The sequence below is a fragment of the Tenrec ecaudatus genome, chromosome 1, assembly GCF_050624435.1.
Source record: "Tenrec ecaudatus isolate mTenEca1 chromosome 1, mTenEca1.hap1, whole genome shotgun sequence".
In the NCBI taxonomy this organism is placed as follows: domain Eukaryota; kingdom Metazoa; phylum Chordata; class Mammalia; order Afrosoricida; family Tenrecidae; genus Tenrec; species Tenrec ecaudatus.
This window is the reverse complement of record NC_134530.1, coordinates 44,111,305-44,137,757: the sequence shown is the minus strand read 5'-3', so window position 1 is coordinate 44,137,757 and position 26,453 is coordinate 44,111,305. Positions and strand designations below refer to the sequence as shown.

The 26,453-nt window shown below is 44.1% G+C and overlaps 1 protein-coding gene across 13 annotated transcripts in view; it reads left to right on the top strand.

Annotated features, from left to right (window-relative positions):
• EIF4G3 (eukaryotic translation initiation factor 4 gamma 3) overlaps positions 1-24,221 on the top strand; it is a 382,761-nt gene extending 358,540 nt beyond the window's left edge. For all 13 annotated transcript variants that reach the window (XM_075551768.1, XM_075551838.1, XM_075551777.1 and 10 more), the window contains 8 exons: positions 2,078-2,250; positions 8,817-8,942; positions 10,007-10,088; positions 12,870-12,968; positions 16,338-16,484; positions 19,440-19,521; positions 21,579-21,725; positions 23,352-24,221. In XM_075551768.1, coding sequence (XP_075407883.1) covers positions 2,078-2,250; positions 8,817-8,942; positions 10,007-10,088; positions 12,870-12,968; positions 16,338-16,484; positions 19,440-19,521; positions 21,579-21,725; positions 23,352-23,533 — 1,038 coding nt within the window. In that variant the 3' untranslated portion in view covers positions 23,534-24,221. The remainder of the gene's footprint in view (positions 1-2,077; positions 2,251-8,816; positions 8,943-10,006; positions 10,089-12,869; positions 12,969-16,337; positions 16,485-19,439; positions 19,522-21,578; positions 21,726-23,351) is intronic.
• Positions 24,222-26,453: the final 2,232 nt, after the last annotated feature.

Here is a 26,453-nt window from a genome sequence, read left to right as displayed (position 1 = left end):
AGTAGAAGATTTCAAATGGCAACTAAAGAAGACCAGTTATTATACAGGGAAAGGCATGAGGCTAGAAAGTCAGAAAGAACACTTGTAGCATATCTTGAGCTGAAAGAACCGAGGGGAAAGCCAGCCTCAAGATGCAATATTGAAGGATCCTCTGAACAAAATATTGAATCATGCAGGGAACATCAAAAGAAGACAGAGGAAATACTCAGAGGCACTGTACCAGTGGCTAACGTTCAACCGTTTTAAGAGGCAGATGTGATCAAGAAATGAGGCTGCTGAAGGAAGAAGGCCAAGGGGCACTGAAGGCACTATGAAAAACCCGGCTCCAGGGATTGACAGCAACCAATGAAAATGTTTGAACCGGCTAAAGGAACACTGGAAGTCTCACTTATACCAAGAAATATAGCTAACAGTCTGCCCAACCGACTAGAGGAGGCCCCTATTTGAACCCATTCCAAAGGTGACTCAAAAGAATGTGGAAATTATTTGGCAACATCATTGCTATTGAATGCAAGTCACATTTTGTTGAAGATCGTGCAACAGCAGCTACAGCGCACATTGACAGACGGATGCCAACAGTGCACGCAGTATTCAGAAGAGGAGGTGCAACAGGCATAGCATTGCTGGTGTCAGGTGGATCTTGGCTGGAAGAAGAGGGCACCAGAAGGATGTTTACCTGGGTCTTATGAAGTACGCTAAGGCATTCAGCTGTGTGGATTATATAAACTATGCATGACCTTGAGAAGAATGGGGATTCCAGAGCACTTCATTGTGCTCCTTTGGAACTTGTACATGGGCCAAGAGGTGGTCATCAAATAAAGTGGGATTACTGCATGGTTAAAAATCAGGAAAGGTTTACATCAAGGTTGTATCTTTTCACCATACTTGGTCAATCTATATGCTGAGTACTTGTGCTATATGAACTATACGAAGAAGAATGGAGGAAGGCTTATTAACAACCTTCAAAATACAGGTAGCACAGCCTGGCTTGCTGAAAGTGAAGACCACTTGAGGCACTTGCTCATGGAGATCAAGGACTGTAGCCTTCAGTATGGACTGCAACTCAATGTAAAGAAAACCCAAATCTCAAGTGGACCAATAGATAACAACCTGGTAAACCGAGAGAAGATGAAAAGTTGTCAAGGATTTCATCTTGCTTGAATTCACAGTCATGGGTCAGAGAAGCAGTCAAAAAATCAAATGTTGTTTTTTATTGGACAAATCTATAGCACAAGAATTTTTGAAAGTATTGAAAAGCAAGGATGTTGCTTTAAGGACTAAGGTAAGCCTGACCTAAGCCATAGTATTTTCACTCACTTCATATGCATGTGGCAGTTGGACATTGAGTAAAGATGACTGAAGCAAACTCAATTCATTTGCCTTATAGCGCTGGCAAAGAGTATTGAAAGTGCCGTGGACTGCCAGAAGAATAAACGACTCTGTCTTAGAGGAAGTCGAGCTAGAACGCGCTGTAGAATCAAGGATGGCGAGACTTCCTCTCACATACAGTGGACGTGTCAGGAGAAGGACACATGCTTGGTAGAGAGAGAGAGAGAGAGAGAGAGAGACAGAGCGCGCGGAAGCCCCTCAACAAGATGGACTGATGCAGGGGCTGCAGCAATGGGCTCGAAAATCTTTCTCATTGACGATTGTGAAAGTATTATATTGTAGAACAGAATTACTTCTGTTGTCACATTAAGGCCTTTTGAATCATGACTTTGAGTTTCTATTTCATAATACACCATTTTCACTTTTTAAAGTAAGCACAGGAAAGGTTAGACATAAAGGAAAAATAGATTTGATCTTTAATAGAATTATTTCTCATAAACATATTAGCCTTATAAAGAAACAGTATTTTGATTTTTTTCAAGTATGACTAATATTGCCCGTTTCAACCTGCACCTTACTTAGCAATGTTAGATGTAAGAAAAATGTGGCCACTGTCCTGTACTTGAGCTTTCTCTCTGTTGACTTTGTCCTAAGTGAAAGATAGTGAAGTTCTTGACAAGAACTTCAGCAAGAACTCTGGTGGGGCTGTGCGGTTTCAGGAGTAAGCCTCCATTTGTTATTTGAACAGGAAGCCATGCAGTGTGTGGAGGAGCTGGACACCCAGGGCCTGCTGCATGTGTTTGTGAGAGTGGGAGTGGAGTCCACCCTGGAAAGGAGCCAGAGCACCAGGGAGCACATGGGTCAATTGCTGCACCAGCTGGTGCAGTCAGAGAAACTCAGCAAGCAGGACTTTTTCAAAGGGTTGGTATTCTTCTCAAGAACTATTCTGTTTCGAGGCTCTTGGGTAGCAGTTCGTTTTTAAAGTACTTATATTTGTAAGTATTTAGCTTCTATCGTAGATAAAAATTAAATTGCTATAATATGTTGATAACATGTAATAGATTGGTTGATATGACATTTTGTGTATTCTGCTAGGGCACAAGGTGATCTTCTGGTTTTTAATATCTGATTGTTAGACCTGTACCATGGTGTGGTAAGTTAACAGAGGCACCTTAACCTTGAGGAACCTCTGGGTTCCTCATCGGCTCATTTACATATAAACCCCTACATATCCTCTGAGAGGGAAAACATTTTTATTTGTAAGAATAATTGTGGAAAGTTGAAATTGACATGAAAAGGCTTGTTTGGTTTTGTTTGTTATTTCTGAAAACCAAGGTTATTTTGGTCACGAAATGCTTCTTACCTCCACTGTAGCCCCATAGAGGCATCGTTTGTCCAGTCAAGGTCACCCCTTGTCTGTGGCTGGTTTGATGAAGTCTAGCCACAATTGGAGAGGTTGCCTCATTTTGTCAGGACCTGGTCTCCTTGTGATGTAGACCATCACAGATGCATCAGCTTCTTTGTGGCATGGTCACAGAGTCTCATCCTTGGATAGGTTCTAGAATCAGTCAGTGGTTAAAGTAAAACTTACATATGGTAAAAATGTTCCTTTTAGGATCACAGTGTACTAAATGGAAACAGAGAATCATACCCAGCACTGCCAGCTACCCACTCTCTAAGGCCTCCTGGCAGGAATACCAGATACACATTCTCCATCTTATGCAGTTGTTATTTTTCTTTGTGAATTTTCTTCTTTCCAAGCTAATGGTATATTACGGAAGCTGGTAGCACAGGATTAAGCGCTCTGTTGCTAACCAACAGATTGGCAGTTTGAATCCACCCAGCAGCTCCATAGGACACCCTATGGCAGCAGTTCTCAACCTTCCTGATGTTGCGACCCTTTAGTACACTTCCTCATGTGGTGGTGACCCCCCAACCATAACATTTTAAAATCATTTTATTAGGGGCTCATACAACTTTTTGCACAATCCGTACAAACATCGTTTGTGTCCAGCACATTCGTACGTATGTTGCCATCATCCTTAAAACATTTACTTTCTACTTGAGCCCTTGGTATTCGCTCCTCATTTTACCCCTCCCTCCCCACGTGCCCCTTCCCCATAAACCCTTGATAATTTATAATTATTATTTTGTCATATCTTACACCATCCGACGTCTCCCCTCACCTACTTCTCTGCTGTCCGTCCCCCAGCGAGGAGGTTATATGTAGATCTTTGTAATCTGTTCCCCCTTTCTACCACACCTTCCCCCCACCCTCCCGGTATCGTCACTCTCACCACTGGTCCTGAGGGGTTCATCTGTCCGGCATTCCCTGTATCTCTAGTTCCTATCTGTGCCAATGTGCATCCTCTAGTCCAGCTGGATATGTAAGATAGAGTTGAGATCATGATAGGGTAGGGGGCGGGGAGGAAGCATTCAAGAACTAGAGGAAATTTATATATTTCATCATTGCTACACTGCACCCTGACTGGCTCAGCCCTTCTGCAAGGGGGTGTCCAATTTCCCACAGATGGGCCCTGGGTCCCCACTCTGCACTCCCCCTCATTCACAATGCCCCCCTATGTTTTGTTTTGTTTTGTTTTTGGTCTTTGATGCCTGATACCTGATCCCTTCTACTCCTTGTGATCTCACAGGCTGTTGTGCTTCTTCCGTGTGGGCTTTGTTTCTCAGTTAGATGGCCCCTGGTTTATCTTCTAGCCTATACAACCCAAGGTTTTATATCTTTTGATAGCCAGGCGCCAACAGCTTTCTTCACCGCATTTGCTTATGCACCCACTTTTTCTTCAGCGATCCTGTCGAGGTAGGCTGATGCATAAAATTATTTTCATTGCTACTTCATAACTGTCATTTTGCTACTGTTATGAATCAGGCGATCCCTGTGAAAGGGTCATTTGACACCCCCTCCCCCAAAGGGGTCACGACCCACAGGTTGAGAACCGCTGTCCTGGGGTGTTCTACTCTGTCATTTAAGGTCTCTGCATCAGAACTGATTCCACAGCACACAATAATAACCATGTTGATTTCTTGTCCATTAAATGTTGAAAGAAAAATAATCCAGTTTCCAGTGGACTCAGACTGCCAGTATTTTGGTTAGCAGCTTAGCGTGCACCACCCAGGGACCCCAACTGAAATGTTTGTTTGATGATATGTCACTGTGTGTCTTCCTGTAATCATTTCACATATAAGCCAATGTCTTGGAGGGGAAGCAGCTAAATGCCAAGGCTTAAAGGATTTAAGAATAGTTACTAATTTAATTTTGTGAGAAATGAAGATGCTGCCCTTGAAGTGGTGGAAAGTGTATATTTGCTGCTTAGGATCAGAAGGCTCTTTCCACAGTAACCTGGAGTTTGTTTAATTCCCTCGTAAGGTCATTTCACCCACTTAACTGAGTTGGAAACTGTGGCCAAAGTTGTAATGGGTGGCCTTTAAGTGCAAAGCCAGGATGGTTTCCTAATTTTAAGAGAAAAATCTGCGCTTCATTCCAGTGGCAACCAAGGCAGAGAGTAAAAGAGCAAGTAAGGATGGTTCCGCTTTGACGAACCAGCCCAGGCCTTATCACGCCAACTTGAAGAAGCAGCAAGATTCAGAAACTATAGTTAGGCCATGTCAGTTTATAAACAGCCTGCTTGCAGTGCGAATGCTGGACTTTTATTTGCCACTTTCTTTCTCTCTCCATACTGCTCTCAGAAGTTGATTTCATATCTGGAGAGACCCACTGGCAGTGTAGTCCTGCTTCACTAGCTGTGCTTGAACTTGTGAGGCACTAGCGTGGTTTCTGGAGCTCTTCGACATTTGCCTTTCTCTTCGAGAGCTTCCCGGAGGTGGGCGGTGGGGAGGGGCCCAGGCAGACATGGTGGCCAGGCTTTCATTGGCAGTTGTACTGTCGCTGCTGCTTGCAATAAACGCCACAACCACGACGTTTTTGTTTTAAATGGAAAATGAGATGAACAATTCTGTGTCTCAGCCGCTACTTCATCTCTGAATTCCTTCTTCTGCCAGAAGGCTTTTAATGGTTAAACCAGACCATCCTTCGATCAAGACCCCGAAACGATGAATTCTGTTTTCCCCGGCAGTTTTATCGGCATGTAATACAATTCACGTGCATACGGTTCAGTAGCTCGGTCACATCAACAAGAGTCGCACAGTTGTCACTGTAACCGTGTTAGAACATTTCCTTCTTTCTTGTGCTCATTGGTATTAGTAAGAGATGTATTCTTACCTAAATGGAGTGACCTGGTAATAAAGTGCCCGTCTTTGTCTAAGATGGACAGTAGGCAGTACCTCATGTCAGCCTCATCCAAAGGCCTCCTGGCTAGTAGATCAGAGTTTCCCAATCATTTTTAAAGTCCACGGTATAAGTTGTCCATATTGCCAACACAGGCTACGGGAATGCCCTGAGTCTTGTGTGTCACCCCAACTTCCAAAGAGCCCGTCCTTCTAGTTTGAGAGTATTGTGGGGAACATAGTGTTTGAAGGAAGTCAGCTCCCTTACAAGCTATTACTGCTTCGATGCCAACTTCCAGCAGTAGTGGGTGCAGTTTGGGCCTAGCTCCCCAAACCAGGCACACTTGGGAAACCTGGACAGAAGACGATGCCCTAGCTACACCATGGTCCCTCTTAGTCAAAGTGCAATCTGCCGCTTAATTCCCTTCAGGGCATGCATTTGCTGCTAAGGACAGCAAGGTAAAAGTTGCAAAGAAACTCGGTTTATAAATAAAGTTTTGGTCCTCTGGAGTTTTTGTTACGTGATGCTATATCAATGCTGAGCATAATAGTAGCTATAATATAACATAACTTCAAAAAGCACCATTAAGCTTTCCTCTTGATATTCTCAGGACTTGGATATAATACTTTGTGATGCAAATTGCACATTTCAAAATTCAAGCAAGAGTGTTAATGCAGTCATTTCATTTTACATATCATGATCTCAAAAAACAGTTTTTTAAAAAAACTGCCCCATAGATGTAACTAAGTGTAATGCTCTGTCAACAACAGAATTGGAATGACTTTGAGAGTCCGATATATAAATGAAAATCAACATGGTAAACATTGGAGTTGGTAATACATATAACATTTGGCTTGATATATTTCACTTTGGAAGTTGTTTTTTGGAGAAGTCATTTTTATTTCCTCGTTGGCTACTTTTCTGGAACGTATTGCTGCTTATGGGAGTTGTGCCTTGGTTAAAAAAAAATACTGTTCAGTGCCTACTCAAGACACGCACCTATTTTCAAAGGCAAAATGTCTGAGGGACTTGTTTAAGAGTGAATAGGTCCTGTTTGCTCACAAGGCCAGGTCTGGTTTAAGTCATCCTTTTTCTGACAGTCCCACAGTTGAATGATCCTGGACTGTAAGTCAGCTTTTCGTCGTCTATTTCTTCTTACCTGTATGTAGAGAGAGTCGCTTTTATGCGTCAAGGTAATACTTGGTTTTGAACTTTCAACTTGCGTCCCTTTCTTTAATTAGATAGGAAGCTAGTATATGAAATAAAGGTAGAGCCTCTGTCCTTGAAGTAGGGCAGGCAAGAAGGATCCTTAAAGTCACATCAAAGTGTAGTCCAGTGGGTCTCATGGTCACTTGATGACGAGAAGCAAACCTGTGGTATGGCTGTTGAATTTATTCAGCCAACAGAACACAAGTGTTGTTCAGCACATTGTTGTAGGCTGTGTAGATTAGTAAAAGATATCAAGATAGTTACCCAAAGCTGCTGCACTCCTGTGTGTGTGTGTTTGCTTGTCTGGTTTTAGACCATGGCCGAAGCACTCTGGATCTGTAAATCTGAGGAAAAGCACAGGTCTCTTCAGCCTGTTTTTTTTTTTCTCGCAAAATCCTGTAGTCAGCCTAAATGTTTCTTATTTTTATCAGCAAAATGAATATGACCAATAACTGTGTTCTGGAAACTAAGCCATGATGGAGTAGACAAAACACGGCAGGAACACAGGCATCTTTTAGTTAGGACACCAGATGAAAATGACAGTAGACATACTGCCAAAAGACCTGCCGGGATGGCTGCCGTTGGCTACCGTTGCATCTGAGCTCATTAAGCAGCGTAATCTATGCTGCGGACCCATGGAGCATGAACTGACAGTGTAGCATGATTAACTGAGCCATCCTGGAGGCCGGCCAGATTATGTCCCATCAGTGGCCCATGAACTGACTGTCAGTGTACCACTAATGAGAGGACAGTCAAGTGTCCGTTGTCTAGCAAATAGATGTCAAATATTTGCAAGCTGTGAGGTCAGGAGGCTGGCATTAAGGATTCATGAAACCCAGAGTTGGGTAATGCGGCTGAGCTGCAATCTTGTATGCAATGGCAGCTTCAGAAAAGCGCCCCTGCCTTGTAGTGGTAGCTCAAGATGAAGCATTTTAATGACCTGTCTGCCTCAGAGGCGGGTACAAAGAGTGGCCGGTTCTGGCTGCACCCTGGATCTGCGCGGCTTTGCATGTACAGCACTCTGAGAGGACGTCGGCACCATGGCCCGCAGGCCTCCTCTTTCTGGTTTTTCTTCCTACGGTAAAGTTCACTTTTGCTTTTGTGCTTTTGAATATGCCTTATGTAACCCATTAAAAATGATGAGCCACTCTTGCATTATGATTGTTTATATAGTCTAAAGGAGTAACCATGATTTTCAGCCTAGCAAAGACTGCTGGTAGTTTGCATTTGAATTTTCCGAGGTTTTTATTTATTTTACTTTACCACTCAGAAATACATGACTCTGTGCCCCATACTACCACCACCGAAATCTCAAACTGAGGTTTCCCCAAGGTTTAACAACATGTGGTACCCCCAGCAAGTCAATTCCAGATGATGACAAGAATAACCATGGTAATGTCTGGCTTTTGTACCCATTCTGGTTTTGCCCTCAAAGGATGTGGACTTTTGTCCCTTTTTCTCTCTCTGTGCCTGGCCTTTACTTCAGTCAGGGTTTACTCAGTGCTTCTGACTGGCTTGGAGGCCATGCATTTTGCCTGCGGTGAATTCCTTTCAGTGTGAGATGAACCTGGAAGCTGGTTCATGTTCGCGTGGATGCGTTTCTGACCACCATCTGGATGGTTCCGGGATCCTCGTGCTTGTTCTTAAACTGTATCCTCCCTCTCTGAAAATCTGCTTTTGGTTCTGCTGGTCTCTGTCTCCTTTAAGCCTGGGACAGTGTCTAATACATGTTGTCGTGTGTTTGAGGGTGACGTCCGACTCAGAGCAGAGCTGTCCCCCAGGGTTTCCCAGACCGGAGTCTTTCTGGGAGCAAGTCCAGGGCCTCTCTCCTGCAGAGCATTGGTGGGTGCTAACTACTGGCCTTCCGTTGGCACTCCAGTCCTAACCATGGTGCTGCCAGGGCCCCTGGCCCTGCACATAGTAGGTGTTAAGTATGTATTTGTTAAATAACTGAATTTCGTTGTCTTAAAAAAAACTTTTTTTAACTTTTGCATTTGCATGCACTTTTTTTCTTTTTCCAATTTCTTTTCAGTTTTTCAGAAACCTTGGAGCTAGCAGACGACATGGCTATTGATATCCCTCATATTTGGTTGTACCTTGCTGAACTGGTGACTCCCATGTTAAAGGAAGGCGGACTCTCCATGAGAGAACTGATCGTGTAAGTGACGCTCGTTTCTTTTGCTCTGCATCAGGGTAACTTGTCTCACAGTTCACCGGTGGGCTGGCCCTCTGTGCAATGCCGATTCATTGGAAGTTCCCATGGATTTAGCCTGTGAGTCTCTCGGAACTCTTGACTTGGGTGTCAAGATCGTATATTTTGTCAGATGTCTCCTGGAGAAGTGATTGGGGACTGGAGGGTAATGGCCGTCTGTTCTGTGAGGGGTGGTTGTCACGGGCACACCTGCTCCTGGAGGCTCTGTGCTGCTCTGGCTTTGATGCCTGCCTGGCTCCAGTGCTGTCAGAAGCCCTCTCCACGGCGTGACTTGTCAGACTGTGGCAAGTACGTAGCCCTGGCTCCCAGACCCAGCTCGCAGAGCGTTCCTAGATTTGGATGTGAACGAGGAAATGCGGCTACATGGGATAGAGCATACTCTGTTCAAAACCCCAGTGTATCCCCCTAATTTGTTTATTTAGTCAGACTCTACATACTCTTTTGTCCCTTTTCATTGAAATTCAAGAGTGCATTATAGCACATTAAAAATTATGAGAATCCTGTAATAAAACAGAAACAAGTGAAAACGAGTTTGGCTTAATTTAATACTGCCTTGCTTAATAAACTGTAGAATCTGTAGGAGATAATTATTGATAATCACTGGTATTCTGTGGAAAGACTAATGTAGACTAGGAAAAAAAATCCTCTGCTATTTCATCTGTATTTTAAAGAAAAACTTTTTTCCTAAATGCCACAAATTGCCTCATAAACGAAGCCTCAAAACTCCTTGTCACTTGAGGGCAGCTTCTCTCTTATTTGCTGCAAGTGAAGCTTCATAAATAGAGTAATGTTGGCACTGCTTCCCACATGTAAGTGGTTAAAGAAAAAGTCATTTGAAAGTCCTTACCAGCTTTCCCATGAAACTCAGGCGGTCCTGCAGCCACTGACCATGCCCCGGACCTTTGGCTTGTGCTACTATACTAGTTGGTTTTTCAGGCACACACGGTTTGCCTACTGTTCCAAATGGAATTTGTTCAGAAGTACTTAATCATTGCTGCTGTCTTTTCCAGAGAATTTAGCAAACCATTACTTCCTGTTGGAAGAGCTGGGGTCTTGCTTTCTGAAATATTGCACCTCCTATGCAAACAAATGGTGAGTATTTGACTCCCTGTGTGGCAGGGTCTCGATACTGGGGGTCTGGGACGACCTGCGGACTCATTGTTCAAATACTTCCATTTCCTTGTCCTACCAAGGCTGCTTCAACCTTGCTTCTTCACGAAGCTGGGTGTACTCATTCTTATGTGTACGTCTAACTTGGGTAAAAGTTGTGTGATCAACACTAAGTCAGGTATAATTCTGAAGACTCTCAAGATACGTTTTATTGTCAATGAGTAGTTTTGTCCTTTCAAAAACATCAACATTATTTACTTTTTAGTAGCTTTTCATGAAGATGTCTCTACCTTAAGTGCAAGAGAAGACTCCTGAAATGATCGAGTTTATGTTTCTGGGTCGACTGCTAGTTAATCTTATTAGGAAAAAACAGCAGCACCACCAAAAGCTGCTATCGCTGAGCCGACTGCAACTGATGGCTCCTCTCCAGGTCTGAGCCCAGCTGGCCCCCGGCTTCCCCAGGCATCTCCCTCCCCTGGAGGGTCCATGTGTTCACGCCCTGAGCACTGAGCCGCTGCAGCCACTGGGCCTTCTTCATCCACTTGGAAATTGGTGGCAAAACTGATCTGACAGGCTCGTGAATTCCTATCTGAAAGCCAGTGTACCACAGGAAGTTTCAAAAAGTTCATGGAAAAATGGAATTTAAGATAATGACATTTTTCCATAACTATTTGACACCACCCCACCCCCGTAAATACGTGGCAATTTTTCTCTGTAAAGCTCTCTGGTAGGCCCTCAAACTAACCAAGCCTTCCAAGAATGTAGAGGGGAGAAAGACAGCTCTAAGGGGAACCGTTCCCGAGATCTCAGAGGGCAGGACAGTGTGGCCTCACAACGGCAAGGGAACACGGAGGGTCAGCGATGCGCGCACAAAACAGAACTACCGTGAAAATGCCTGGGCGGCGGCTTGTTTTTCCTGAGCAGTTTCTGATTTATCCAAACTGGAACCAAAGATAATAGGATGATATATTTCAGTGTTTCATTGGTATTGATGAGGGAATGTCAGAATTTCATTTCTCCCTCTGAGTCTAAAGAGGTCTCCTATATCCCATGTGTGCCGTAGTGGTTCAAAGGCAGTTAAACTAAATAGCCAGGTCCCTTGGGCCAGCCCATCACCAAGTTGTTTGTTTAATGGCACTCAAATTTTTACTGAACCTAATTGGCACGTCTTAAATTCCTTCCTTCTCTCTTACCCACCTTAGCACATATCAAAAACTCAAATTCTTCTTTCCCTTTTATTTATGGAAACAGAAAACAAATTCCCACTTCTAAATAAAGCCAAGTTCCCATAGAGCATAAGCTGTGAAGTCAGCCGGACTTCAGATGCTGCCTCCATCATCCTGTCAGCTGTTCCTGGGCCAAGTCACCCTTTGAGATGATAGATGTTTCTTAGATGACAGTTGCTTCTCAGCTGACACTCCCTTTGTCACTGTGGACGTGGTTCAGGCAGTGGGCCTGCATCTCCTCACCACTTGACCCTGGTGCCTTGATTTTCCACGTGACATCAGCTCTTTAATGTTGTTCGTGGGCCCAACCTTGTGCTGCTTGCCCGTGAAACGCTACTCGTTCCTGGTTCAGACCAAACAGCTGTCCTGGGCATATCTTATTAGGAGCAGAATCATGATCCTGTAAGAAAAGGGATCCCAGTGGGGCTTTCTGAGTAACTTTGATAGCAAATAGACATATATGAGGGGATGTCAAAATGTGCTGCTACAAAATCACAGAAACTTTTTATTAAGCAAAACAATTAAAATAGACAGCTGTTGTTTCTTGCCGTATCCTCCTAGGTCTGCATACCCCTGTGGTGGTGTTTCCATCTAACCTCCCCAAAAAATCCTGCCTTCTTCACTTTATACCACATCCAAATGGCAGTTTGGGCATCCGCAAGGGACTCAAATCATGTTCCTTTGCAGTGTACTTTGAGCTTATGGAACAGAAAGTCTAAAGGGACAAGATCAGGGCTATAAGGTAGATGGGGCAAGTTTTCCCAACAAAATTTTTATAGGAGAGCCCTTCTACCCATTGTGATGGGTGGGGGTGGGGAAGAATTCCTTTATGTAACTTTCCTAGTCTTTTTCTTGGCAATGCCATTTTTTAGTTCTTTTTCTTTTAACTGTGAGTTGGCAACAACTCAATGGCAGTGAGAGAACAAGCCCCTGAGCTCATCCTGTGTCCGTGGATAAAATTTTTTAACACGATGCAGTGGGAGTCCAAAAAATAGTCATCATCCCCTCTGAGCTGACCTCTCCACTTTGAGTTTCACTGGCGCAGCAGATCCCTGTGAAATCCACTGTTTGACCTCGATGTGGTTTTCTGAAGGTGCCCTGACAGGACTCAGACAGGTAGCTTACTGAGAGAATTGGTCTGTGGCCATCCACTGATGCAGAAACATGTTAAGCCCTTTTTGTTTCGATCGTACCCATGCATGTATGTATGCCCCGGAGCCCTGGTTACCACACTTTTTGACTGAGTCATATAGTAGTCTCTAGGAAGGGAAATAGAGTTGAGTTTCTAAATCCTGTATACTGGACGCTTCCGTGCCAGCTTATGGGTCCCAAGCTCACCCATCTGATCAGCGCTGCACCTTAATGTCCCTCTGCACAGCAGCTGTGCTGGAATCCCGAACCACCTCGTTTACAGACACTCAGCAAAGGACACTGCTGTGTCTTCCGTGTTTAGGGTTCTGAACGCTTGACTTTATGCAATCCTCTTCTTTCTTCTTCCAATGTGAAAGTAAATGGATTGGACTTATCTGTGTTTTAGAGCCATAAGAAAGTGGGAGCCTTATGGAGGGAGGCTGGCCTCAGCTGGAAGGACTTTTTACCAGAAGGGGAAGATGTAGATCATTTTCTTTCGGAGCAGGTGAGTTAAAAAAAAAAAGGGCTTACATTTTCCTGCTTGATAGTAGTTGGCTGGTTTTACAGAAGAAATAAAGGGAATTTTAATAGTATTTCAGTAATGAAAAGTAGATCAAAATAGAAATCTTGGTCAAGATGGCGTTGTAAATTTCATGCTTTGAGGCCCCCTCAACTTCACTCTCACTAGAGAGCAGATACAAAATTACCAAAAACTGTCAAAGCTCTAGTGCTGCTCAGAAACAAGCTGGCCAGCTGCAGGTGGCAGACATGGCTTGACTAGATCAAGCACTGATAAAGCGGCTGAAACTACATACCTGTGGGACATTGGGTCCAAGAACAGGCAGCAGCAACCACAAGTTATTTATGTCAGGTAGTGGAAACGAGCTGTCCAGTCCCAGGTAAAGAGTCGAAGTCAGGCTGGCTGTGTAAGACCTGTGTGGTTGTGGACGTAGGGGATCTCCACAGAGAATAAACACAAGGAAGGAGGCACAGTTTTTCAGGCAGATCCACAAGTAGCCTGCATACCAACTTAGCAACCAGATCTGTAAGCCTGCAGTATCACAAGGCAGACGTTTCCATGACCAATATATGGGGTTGATTGTAATTGAGGAATTATTAGGGTCAGGTAGGTCAGCCATTAAACTATTAGGTCAGTGGTTCTCAACCTTCCTAATGCTGCGAACCTTTAATGTAGTTCCTCATGTTGTGGTGACACCCCCATCCAACCATAAAATTATTTTCATTCCTACTTCATAACTGTAATTTTGCTGCTGTTATGAATCGGGCGACCCCTGTGAAAGGGTCGTTCGACCCCCAAAGGGGTTGCGACCCACAAGTTGAGAACTGCTGTATTAGACTAAGGAAAGTGACAGAGAAAATAAAACTCAAAACGATCCTACAAAACAAAATCTGAAAACACGTGAAGAAAACTAAAGACAGCCAGCAAAATCAGCAGTAGGAGTGTAGACAGATGAAAAAGAATGAAGTGGGTGTGGAAAAGGTATTTTCCGTTCTGCTGGGCTTCAGCTTCCACTGTGACTAGTCTGCACACACTGCAGAAGACCCTGCCACATTAGTAAGATCTGAATAAGGCAGCATGTCCGTGCAATGCTGGGCTCATAGAAAGTGCAAGAAATTGTCAAGAAGCCAAACAGAAGAAAGGAGCAAAGTCAAGTGAAATTTGAGATCTGAGCAGTAAGCACATATCCAGGGCCATGCTGCTCCACGAGCCTCCAGAGATCTTGGGAGGAAGTTGAATTGGTCCCTGTTCCTTGACACCATGGCTCCCAGAGGAAGCAAATCCCAGCAGGGTCTCCTGTAACGCACAGGTTTCAGCAGAGCTTCTGACTGAGGTAGACTAGCGAGAGAGAGACCCTGGAACGCTGCTTCAGAAAGCTCGCCCATGGAAGCCGCGTGGGCAGACCGTTGTCTGACTCTCTGTGGAGTCGTCATGAGGGAGTCCTTGGAGGGGCATCACGTCTGGTGAAGTAGGCCAGAGCGGGGGCCCCCTCACTGAGATGGGCTGGCACAGTCGCTGCAACACAGACTCGGACCTGGATGATCGTGAGGATGAGGAGGACTGGGCAGCGTTTTGTTCTATTACATGTATGGACCCCGGGAGTCAGTTGAGACTCAGTGGCATCTATGTAAGCATTATATAGATGTAGAGAGGCCTTCTGGTTTGAAGTCAAATGGGCTTGGAGTCCAGTTTTCTACCGCTTCCCATGCACCTGTTAGCAAATAGCTTGCTTTCTCTAAGCCTCAGATTACTCATCTAACAGTACCTCCCTTGTAGATTTTTTGTGGGAGTTAAATGAGCTTATGCTGGAGATGTACCTCAGTGTTAGCCCAGAGCATTGCTGTTGTTTCTGTTATTAATAAAGATATTTAAGAGTCATATTAAGAAAATAAGGGCCCAGAGAAACCTGCCTTATATACCTGCCTTTTATCTTTCTTCTAAAATAGTTGGGAGCTTTTTCTGTAAACTCTGGAGCATTCTCTGAGAGCTAGCAGTGATCTGATCCCCAAACCCAAAGTCTGCCCTACTGGGTACCACAAAGATCAGGTCATTTACCCAGGAACACCAGGGTCCTGAGAAGGCAGGTATTTCTCTCCAGTGGCCACTTAGACCCTTATGGCCCACCACTGATGCCTTTGGCAAGGCTAAAGCCTTTCCTTGTCCAATTCTATGTCAGAGTTTACTGATGAGCACGTACTATTACTTCATGCTTGGTTTTGTGTTGTTAATTGCTCTTAGACCTTAAATTATTTTTGTATGTTGGAGTAGATTAAACAGGGAGCCTTAGAATGTTAGAATAAATTTGGAAAACGTTTCATTGCTTTAAATAATTGACTGGATGGGGGAGAGAAGGGGAAAACATGAAGAGCTGATATCAAGGGCTCAAGTAGGAAGAAAATGCTCTGAAAGTGATGATGGCAGCAGATGTACAAATGTGCTTGACACAATGGATGAATCTATGGACTGTGATAAGAGATGTAAGAGCCCCCAATAAAAGTATTTAAATAAAAAAATTTTGAATAAAAAATATTGACTGGCTGTTTTAAAAAGAAACTACCTATCCTCGTTGGTACATGTTGGCATGTAGGGATTGGGGCATTTCATTTTAAATGCTCATAAGGAAATATTGTTTAGAGATGCTATATTAGGGGTAAAAATAATTGAAACAGGATGAAAAACAGAACTCGAGAGAATGATTTCCGCCCTATCAGTGAGATGTGCACTGTAGGAACATTCCAGGGCCTTCTAGGGTCTTTAGAAACCTTATGTGAATCACAGTTCATGTTTTCACAATTTTACTATTTATGTTGTTGCATCATGAAATTCTATGAAGGAAACCATACCTACTTACTGTATTGCCTTGGACTCTGGGGAATTGCCAGTAATTTTGATTATAGATATCTAACTCCCCATTTAAGAATCAGTCATAGCAACAACGACCAAACAAACCATTAATGATGGCAGCAGTTTCCCACTTGGACTCAGTTGGAGGCTGTAATGAAAGGCAGTGGTTTTTGACAGCTGCTCTTCAGTGCCACTGCAGAAATGCAGCCACACCGTATCCCTGTTTGGTACCGCTGTCCCAACCTAAGGAGCTTTTAATAGTCAAGAGCAAAATGGGAACTTAAAATGATGTGGAGATTATGCATAGCTGAAGAGATCGTGGAAGGGGGGTTGTTTGTTTCTGAAGAAGGTAGAGATACAGATATAGAATGCAAAGTTGGAGAACTGGTCAGAGGCTCGTGGAGCAAGGTTCCTGGTCATTGTTTTGATTCCATGGGAAGTAGAAGCAAAAGCCTCTCCGGGTGATATACTACTGCATTATATTGATAGGTTTAAACATTTCTGTTACAGAACTTGGACTTTATACAGTCCGACAGCTCCTGCTCCTCTGAAGCACTTTCCAAGAAAGAACTCTCTGCTGAAGAGCTCCATAAGCGACTGGAGAAACTAATTATTGAGGACAAAGCCAATGACGAACAGATCTTTGACTGGGTTGAGGTACAAAGACTGCTTCACTCTCCCTCATCTCCAAAACAAAATTCTTGGGGGAGCCCCTTGGACTGCATACCCTGCCCTCTAGCGCACGAGAGTTTTGTTTTTGAGAGCTTTTCACCTTAGAGAGGTTTGCTTTTATTTTTACATGTAAAGTTGACACTTGCTAAGACTTTTAGATTCACACTTCTGACCGCATTGACATCACAAAGAATACTCTATTTCCAAACAGGATCACATCCACAGGAACAAGAGATAGGATTCAGAAACATTTGGGGGGAGAAGGGGGGACAGAGTTCAAGCTGTAATTAACCACATAACTTTAGGCAAGTTGCTTCATTTCTGTAGTACTTCCCTATGCCATGTAACAAACATTCCCTCAAATTTCAATGTCTTATCCCAATAAAGGCTTATTTCATAAAATAATCAAAACACAAGCCATTTCTCCAGGTCACACATTAGTTCCTTATATGCCCTACATTTTTACCATTCCGTGGTTTGCATTCCTTTCTGAATCCCTCACATTGGAAACTCTATCCTTAATACAATCATGCAATACATTGTTGTGAAGTGTCCAGCTCGAACTCATAGAAACCTTGTGTGTAACAGAAAGAAACATGGCCTACTCCTGTCCCATCCTCGAGCCCTGGTGATGTAGTGGACTGTGCATTGAGCTGCTAGTCGCAAGGTCAGCAGTTCAAACCCACCAGCGGATCTGTGGGAGAACGCGCTGTCTGCCCCATAAAGAGATAAAGTCTGGAACCCAGGGAGGAGTTTTTATGGGCCCTGTAGGGTTGCTGAGCCAGAACTGACTCCGTGGCCCTGGGTTCTTTGTTTCTTATGCCACCCTCACAATCATTGCTGTCCTTAGCGATGTGTTGTCTTTCCATATTCATATTGTCTTCCGAAATTGTTATGTCCTCAGTACCACCTATGCTCATGTATCAGCCAAGTTTTTCAGCCCAGTTTTTGTGGGGAAATTAGGTGCCTCGGCTCATATTCAGGTCGGTTTATACTCGAGTATTATTACTTTGGAGAATAGTTTTTGTTTATAAAGTAGTACTTCATTTGTACATATTTTTTATGAGATCATTGAATAATTAAGGTTAAAAAGAAGCTGTTAGGGGCTACCCTAGGCCTTTCCCTGTTGTATAAAATTCCCTAGTTTTACTGGGTTGTTGTCTCTTCAGTCATTGAAAAATGATGTAGCATCTAATCATTTCTAATCATTTGATTTTGTACCTGTTTTTCTACTTTATCACCACAAGATAATTCAGTCTTTTCTCCTCTAGTCAGGAACCTTTCAAATAATTGGAATAGGTTATTCCAAGTTTCTTCCCTCCCTCTTTTCAAACCTTGATACCCAGGCCCTCTATCAACCTCAACTCATTGCCATCAAATTGGTTCGGACCGTAGAAACCCTGTAGGACAGGGAGAATTGCCTCTGTGGTTCCCCAGACTAACTATAGGAGTAGAAAGTCTTTGTCCTGCAGAGAAGCTGGTCATTAGTTTCAAGCTGCGGTCCTTGTTGCAGCCCAACTCACACCCCAAAACACTGTGTAGTTCAGGCGTCCTCAAACTGCGGCCCACCGAGGACATTTATCCGGCCCACCGGGTGTTTTTGCCCCGTTTGTTTTTTCACTTCAAAATAAGATATGTGCAGTGTGCATAGGAATTTGTTCATAGTTTTTTTGTTGTTTTTTTTTTAACTATAGCCCGGCCTTCCAACGGGTCGGAGGGACAGTGAACTGGCCCCCTGTTTAAAAAGCTTGAGGACCCCTGGTCTAGTTCCTCTGATTCATGCTCAGCCTGGGCTTTCCGAGTCTCTCTCATAAAAGAGATGTGCAAACCGAGCATGGTCACTGGGTGGTGCCACCATGTATGGTCTGCCAGGACTCAGGCATTTCTTGTTCTGGACTCGATGCTGTGGCGGTCACACCACTCTAAGTCCAAACTGCTTTCAGTCACTTGTGCCCATTAATTTCTGTTGTCTAGCCATTTCTTGCCCATCCTGAACTTAGGCCTTTGGCTTTTGAACCAAAATGGAGGGTATTTCCATTTATTTCTGCTGATATTTATCTTCTTAAACCCATTTTTTGTCTCTCATGACACTTCGGGGGTGGTTGCTAAGTTATGGGTGAGATGTGAGAGCAGGCCAGCCCCTGGAGTAAAGCAGCAGACCTCCAAGCCACCCCGTTTGGTTTTTTTTTTTTTTAATCGTTTTATTAGAGGCTCATACAACTCTTATCACAGTCCATACATACATCAATTGTGTCAAGCACATTTGTACATTCATTGCCCTCATCATTCTCAAAACATTTGCTCTCCACTTAATCCCTTGGCATCAGGTCCTCATTTTACACTGTTGAAAAAGTTACTTTTAAAATACATGTGCACAAAATAAATATAGATAAATGACATGTACACGTGATTAGGTTGTTCTTTTAAATGTATAGATTTAAGCAAAATAATTATCTACTGGGAAGGAAGAATGTCATTTTTTAAGTAGTTGCATTTAGCACACCGCACTGTATGATTACATGGGCAGAGGAGGGGCAGCGTTAGATGCTCTCTGAAAACAAACTAAACCAAAGCACCGCCAAGTAGTCAATGCCGGCTATTCATGACCTTTGCGACAGGGGAGAGCTGCTCCCCAGGGTTTTCAGGCTGTAAATCATTCAGGAAGCAGACTGCTTCACCTGCCTCCCGCACAGTGACCATTGGGTTTGATCTGCCAACCTTGCACTAGTAGCTCAGGGCTTAACCCACCACGGTGCCCTACAGGTGCTCACGGTGTTTTCAGACAGCCTTGGTGACGTCCAGTGAATCGGGAAACACATTTTGGCCAGAGGTTGACTGTGACTCCATCTGCCCTTGGTGTCCGAGCCCTGGATGGGGAGCGCCTGCTCTGTGCAGGGTGACCTGCCTGCCTGTAATGGTTCCATGTGCTGTTGATTGCAGGCTCATCTAGATGACAGCCAGATGAGTTCGCCTACATTCCTTCGAGCGTTGATGACGGCTGTTTGTAAAGCAGCTATTATAGGTAAGTAACATCACTGAGGGTAACTCTTAGCATCTACATTACCCAAGGTGTTACTTGGCTGCTGATGGGGCACGGGCCAGAATTTACACCGTCTTCAAAACCGGCCCAGTACACACAACGTTTCTGTGCAAGCCAGTGCCGTTTCTGTCTCCACTGCATGACCGTCTCCAGCAATGGGCTGAACAGCAACTCTGCCTGCAGAGAGCCACGCCCGGAGCCCTGAGTGTGTAGTTCAATTCCACAAGGTGGTGTTGCATATGCCTTGCGTAATGTTGTACTCTGTTCCGTGTGGCTTTTCTCTTACCTGTTCACCTCTAACGTTCTAGGCCATGGCTTTCTTCTGTCTGTTAGTTGTAACAGCTCAGCTGAATATTCTTAACCTATTCTCAGCGGAGAACTTATTCTCAAGAAGAAGTCACTCTGTAAACACAGGAGAGAAGGAAGGGGCTCACTGTTCCCCCGTTTCACAGTGACTGTGATGAGACCATTTTATCAAGTATTTCTATACTACATAGGTGGATACGACTAGGATTAGTGGAAACCCTGGGTATGCCAAGCTGACTGCAGTCTCTAACAATATTGAATGAGGGAATCCACGCAGTCAAGCATGTCTATGACTGAAGAGAACAACAAATCCATCAATTTAAAGAATGTCTCTGAGTTCCAAGCATGTCTGTCATTTGAGAAGACAGCTAGCTCTCTGCCATGTGGTTTAGCTCAGAATTGTAATGGAAGGTTTTGCATCAGCTGTAATCTTTTTTGGGGTGTTACTTCTTTAATATGGTAAAGAACAAGCTAAGTGGAAACTCTTTCAAGAGATCATTTAAATTATTCCCAGTACCTGTGGCCCAATAAAATTATGGTTTTTTTTAAATCAAACTTGGAAAGATGAGACAGCTGCTTTTAAAAGCAAGACTGTGTCCCAGTGATAACCTAGAAAGAAAACAAGACACTGTACCTCCTGGCCCCAAAAATGCTCTCCTCCACCTGCTCTCGCCATGCCTGCCCTCCCCAGGACCTAGGGGCGAGCTGCTGGCGGGGCGGGGCTGTGGAGCCTGCGATGGCCCCAGTAAGCCCTGGGCTTAACCCTAGCCTTAATCACAATGGTTCCACTTCTTCTGACTTGAAATGATTTCCACAAACTACCGATGTAATTTCCTCTGTTAGTGTCCCTTTTTTAGTTTGGAATGTCATAAAACCACTGGCCTGCTTTCATTATTATTGGTGCATTACTCTTGAGGGAATCCAGCACCCAAGAAGTATCCGTCCTCACTGTTTTTATTATTTCCGAGAGAATTCCCCGTGAAAATTTTCAGAGAATTTTGGATATCAGAATCTTTGCCTGGGCTTTTTGCTTCCTTCCTCTTCCCTTGCAGAGCCCCACGAGTTCTCTACGAGCTACTCTGAAAATGGAAGGTTGGTTGGGGGTGTTACGCCTTCAGAATAATGCCTAACAATGAGTCCAGGGAAGAAGAAAATGTTCTAGAATTGAATGTGATAATTGTACAACTCTTATCTTTTTTAAAAGTCATTTTATTGGGGGCTCTTAACAGCTCTTATAACAATCCATGCATCAATTGTGTCGAGCACATTTGTACATTGTTACCATCATTTCACAAACATATTCTTTCTTCTTGAGCCCTTGGTAGTATCAGTTCATATTTTTCCCTCCCTCGCACACCCTCCCACCCTCACGAACCCATGATAAATTATACGTTGTTATTATTTTCATATCTTAAACCATCTGCTGTCTCCCTTCACCCACGTTTCTGTTGTTTATCCCCCGAGGGGATGGGTGGGGGTGTCACTTATACATCAATCATTGTGATCAGTTCCCCGTTTCTCGCCCTTCTCCCCCCCCCCACCTTCCCCCTACCCTCATGGTATCATTACTCCCGTTACGGTTCCTGAGGGGTTTATCTGTCCTGGATTCTGCGTGTCAAGAGCTCTTATCTGTACCAGTGTATGACTCTTCTTGATTGAATTGTATACTGTGGATGAAGTGCTGATAACACTTTAAAAAGAAAAAAAATAACGCCTAGTTCTCTTCTCTCTAGCTGACTGCTCTACGTTCCGAGTGGACACTGCTGTTATCAAGCAGAGAGTGCCGATCTTACTCAAGTACCTAGACTCAGATACCGAGAAGGAACTGCAAGCACTTTATGCCCTGCAAGCGTCGATAGTAAAACTGGATCAACCTGCCAGTAAGTTTACGGAACGTGACCCTTCACACCAGTGGGTGAAGTTCGTCCAAATTAAAAAATGGTTTGGAGTTGGGACAGTGGACAATAGAAGCCATGCAAGATACATATACGCTGATAACTAGTAGCTCTAATAAAGCTGAATTTTTATGTACTTTTATGAGTAAATGACAACAGGAAAATTAGCTTTGAGACTTAACATCATTCTAGGGTAGGTCTTCTGAATCAAATTCTCTGTACATGGTCTATCTGATAGGGTCGCCGTGGGCACCGGGTGGCTGTTGAGCCCTTGAAATGTAGCTCTTGTGACTGAGTACCATGGCTTCTAATCTTATTAAATTTAAAATGCCACGTGTGGTGCCCGTCTAGGCTACCTTTTGGTACTGCCTTACATGCAGTGACTCTCACGCGTCTTTAATACAGATCTCAGCAACGAACATTTGTTAAGGAGCTTGATGCTGTTCTTCAAATCTTCAGACGCCAAAGATACCTTAAGTATGTTACCATGTTGTATTTACAGAGGACTTTTAAAATCTTAAACAGTGTTCAGCTAAGGATTATGATTAGCTCTTGACTAATTAGCTAAGTAGGTAAGCTGGAAACACCCAAGTCTTAGCAATTCTGGTTAGTAACTGAATTTTATTAGAATTTGAATACTTAGTTGAAATTTGTGGAAGTGGCTAATTCGTGGCTGCTTTAGAGGTTTGGCACTCTTGGCAGTTTTCCCTTCTTGACCTGGGGCAGTTGAAGCCCTTGGGTGGGGAGGGCACAAGGGGGCGAGATGAAGGAAAAGCTCTGAAACAGATAATCCTCAGAGTGTAACAGAGGAGACATCTAAGTCTGAACCATAGTATTTAATCTGGGTTTGCTTATTTTTCTGTCTCAAGACCTCTGGTCTTTCAGGTGAGCAAAACAAAAAGCCTTTAACTTTCAAGTCGAGGCGTGCTTACATAGACCCTGCAGGTGGAGTGGAGCTGCCCCACCACAGCGTCCTCCCACGGAGCTCATGGGTGGTTCCTTCAACCCCTGCCCCACCCAGACTTCCCCTTGACGCTACTGCACAGCGACCAAAGCCACTGCCAGAGCCTGTGCAAGGCATCGCGACCCTCGACAGGGTTTCCGAGCCTGTCAGTCTTTGTGGGCCAGGCAGCCTTCTCTTTCTCTGAGGAGCAGCTAGGGGGTTTGAAACAGTGGCATTGACGTTAACAACCCAGTATGCATCCCACAGCACCACAGGGAGGAAGCAGAGCCTGCTCTTATGCAAAAATGATTTTTTAAAAAGTTTTCATTGTAGCGATCTAAACTGGAGAAATGAAAAAAGTTTAAGAAAAATTTGTATTTAATTTAAAAAGTATCAAGTTGAGGCCTATAAAATAGCAGACAACTCACTTCACCCAGAAAATAGTTCAAATGGATCCAAAGAATAGATAAAAAAAACAAATAAATAAAAAGTTCCAATTGCTTGTTTCCTTTCCTCTTTAGACCACCCGGTATGGGAGGAGGAGCCGCAGCCGCTGTCGCCCAGTGCCCTGGATTCCCCGGGGGAGGGGTGCTTGTCCACTCGGGCCGGGACCCGGACGGGCACCCCCCCAGTGCCCCAGGCTGAGGGTTTCTTTCCGCCCGTTGCAGACTTGCTCCGGATGTTCTTCGATTGCCTGTACGACGAGGAGGTGATCTCGGAGGACGCGTTCTACAAGTGGGAGAGCAGCAAGGACCCCGCGGAGCAGAGCGGGAAGGGCGTGGCCCTGAAGTCTGTCACCGCCTTCTTCACGTGGCTGCGCGAAGCCGAGGAGGAGTCCGAGGACAACTGAAGCCCCGCCCGCAGGAAAGGGAGACCCGAGAAACAATTTAAGTATTTTTTTAAACCGTTTCACGTCTTCGCCAATCACAGTGCAGCAAGGCCAATTCTCGCAGAAACCCCACGTGTGCACGAGTGGGCGAGGGCAAAGAGAAAAGGTGATCATGGAGGAACAAGTCAGCGTCAACCTGAGGGCCGGAGCACTAAAACCAAAATACGTGTATTATTTATAGAAAATATTTTCTGTTTTAATCTTTTCTTTTTAAACAAGGACTCATACTTTAAAGAAACACATCTGTTTAGCAAAAAACAAAAACATAAAAACCCAAAAAAAAAAAGTTGAGAACTTTTAATTTATTTTAAGGACTGCAAATGCCAGTGTAATTTTTTAATTTGCAGTTTCTGTAAACAACTTGTATAATAGAAAAGCAGAGAAATAAATTTCCCTTCCCTTCAGATGCACCTCACGTTTGTTTTAAGAGCATAGTAGTTAGTCCAGATTTAAGAAGGTTTGGGGTGACCAAGGTAAGAATGATTTTTTGGGGGGGGTTATCAAATCTTTCTGCCTGCCTCTCAGCTTGCTTCAGAAAATAAAAAACAAAATAGTTATCAAAATCTACATAACCTTGGAACAGAAGGAAACCTTTGTGAAAATGCTGTGGACCAGAGAACTCCAAGAATTGTTTAAAAAAAAAACAAAACAGTGCTACCCCGGAACACAGGACTCTTAATACTTTTGGAATCTTTAGAGCAACTTTAAGGCTTGTAAATACATAGAACAAATATTTAAAAAAAGAAAAACGAACAAAAAGAAATTGACTCGATACTATTTCTTTTCACTTTCAAAATATAAAGAACAAAATAAAGACAAACATTGCAAGTTTAAAAGAAAGTAAACCGACTTCTCCTTTTGACATCTGCTGCCTGTGGCCGGGCTCCTCTGTCTAACCCCCACCGGGGGGGCTGCGGGTGGGGGAGTTGGGGGCGAGGCCTGGGAGGGCCTGCGTGTCTGTGCCTGCCACAGGAAAGGACCTGCCACTGGGTGCAGTTGGCTGGCAGAATCTCTGCGGACATGAGAGAAAGCAGTTTCCAACACCAATCAGAGATGCGTCCAGGGCGGGTGCAACCCTCAGGGCAAGGTTTAAACAAGTGCTTTTCTACTGTTTCAGGACATGGGACACTTTTATTTTGAGATCTTAAAAAACAAGCCACCTGGCCCTCCCCCAGCCCGACAGCCCTTCTTTTCCTCCACCAGCCACTCTCCATGGTGGTTAAATCTCCCGTCAGTTGTCTCTAATGCCGAAGAATGACAGAAACCAGAGCCAAATGATGCTTTTTAAAAACTGTTGTTCTCGGTGTTGGAAAGCCAGTTCCCATTCATAGTGACCCCAGGCACTGCAGAAGGAACCGCTCCCCTGGCCAGCACCAGCGCTGTCCTGGCAATCTTGCAAAGAAGTAGGGAGGGTGGGAGGGATTTTAAACCAAACCAATGACGTGTGAAAATCACATTGTTCCCCAAAGTCCTGCATCACTCAAGCCATGCTGGTGAGTCTAAAGCCAAGCTAGTGGGGCACCGGCACCATGTGTTTCCCACAGACATGGGGGAGCTGCGCTGCTTTGCTTCTTCCCGTTTATAACGTTGCAGTCTCCATAGAGGCTTCCCATTGTAGTTGGTGGGCTTTTAGCTTAGCCTGTGTATTTCTGAAGCAAGCCAGGGGGCCGCTCCCTAATAAAAAGGCTTGAATTTCATGTCAGGGAACCCACAGATCTCCTCTGGCTTTCCTATCTGAACAAACAGCCACATTTAGAGATTCGGCAAAAGTTAGCACAAGACGAAATTTTTCAGAGCAGTTTTCTCTCCAGAGTCTGGTTAAACACAACTAAGGGTATTCATGAGCCAGTGAGCACATTCTGCAGTGGTGGAAAGCCGGAACTGAAGAAAATCTGATTTGGGGTCGGGTGGGCAAAGCAACGTACCTCCGTGATAAGCCGAGTTTGCACAGTCTCCAGCATGGAGAAGCAGAGGACTCTAGTCAGGGTGTTCTCTCGAATGCTGTTGGTTTTTAGAAAGAGGTTACTTCCTCTTGGAAATCAACAAGTAGTAAGTGTAGCCCTATTCATCAATATTTTAAATACAAACAAGTGTAAAACATGAGACTGGATGGGGAGACACAGAAAGAGCATTTACAACCAGAACTAAAGTGTTGAAAATGCTTCCGTTACAAACATCTATAGGACAATAGCAGAAATCATGTTTGAAATCTCCCCAATAGCAATGAAGTGTGATAGTCTACAAAGTAATTTGAGAGTATCTTGTTTTTTATGAGAAGGCTTCTAAAAGTTTATGGGGGAAATTCCGTTGTGTTTTAATTCACTTTTTAAATTTAATCCATTATCTTTTCATTCATAAACTCTCTCCCACCCCACCCCCCTCATGCATGGAATATTGTATAGGAGGCTTCAAAAAATTCATGGGGAAATGGGATTAAAAGATAACTTAATTTTAACATAAATTTTGGAAACATCTTCCCACCCCCGTGAGATTAGACAGTTCGTTTCTGGCAAGATAATTGATCCCTATTGATACCACTGGGAGGCCTGGGTGGTGCAAACAGTGAATGCGCCCAGCCGCTAAGCTTAGAGGTATGAGTTGAACCAGAGGTAGAAGACAGGCCTGGTGAAAATGCGCCCTTGTGAGCCCTATGAGCACTTCTCCCCGAAACACACGGGGTCACCGTGCATTAGAATCAACCTGACCACAACTGGTTGATACCAATTAAACTGCAAACACAAGGTTCTAAGCCCTCTTCACGGTCTTCCTAGGAAGTCAGACTTGGGTGCGTTTATCCTAAAGTAATAGCAGCATTGACTTCACTATTTCAAGCTGCCGCATAAACTACCCTTTTAAACCAACAGACCTGAGAGACAAGGAA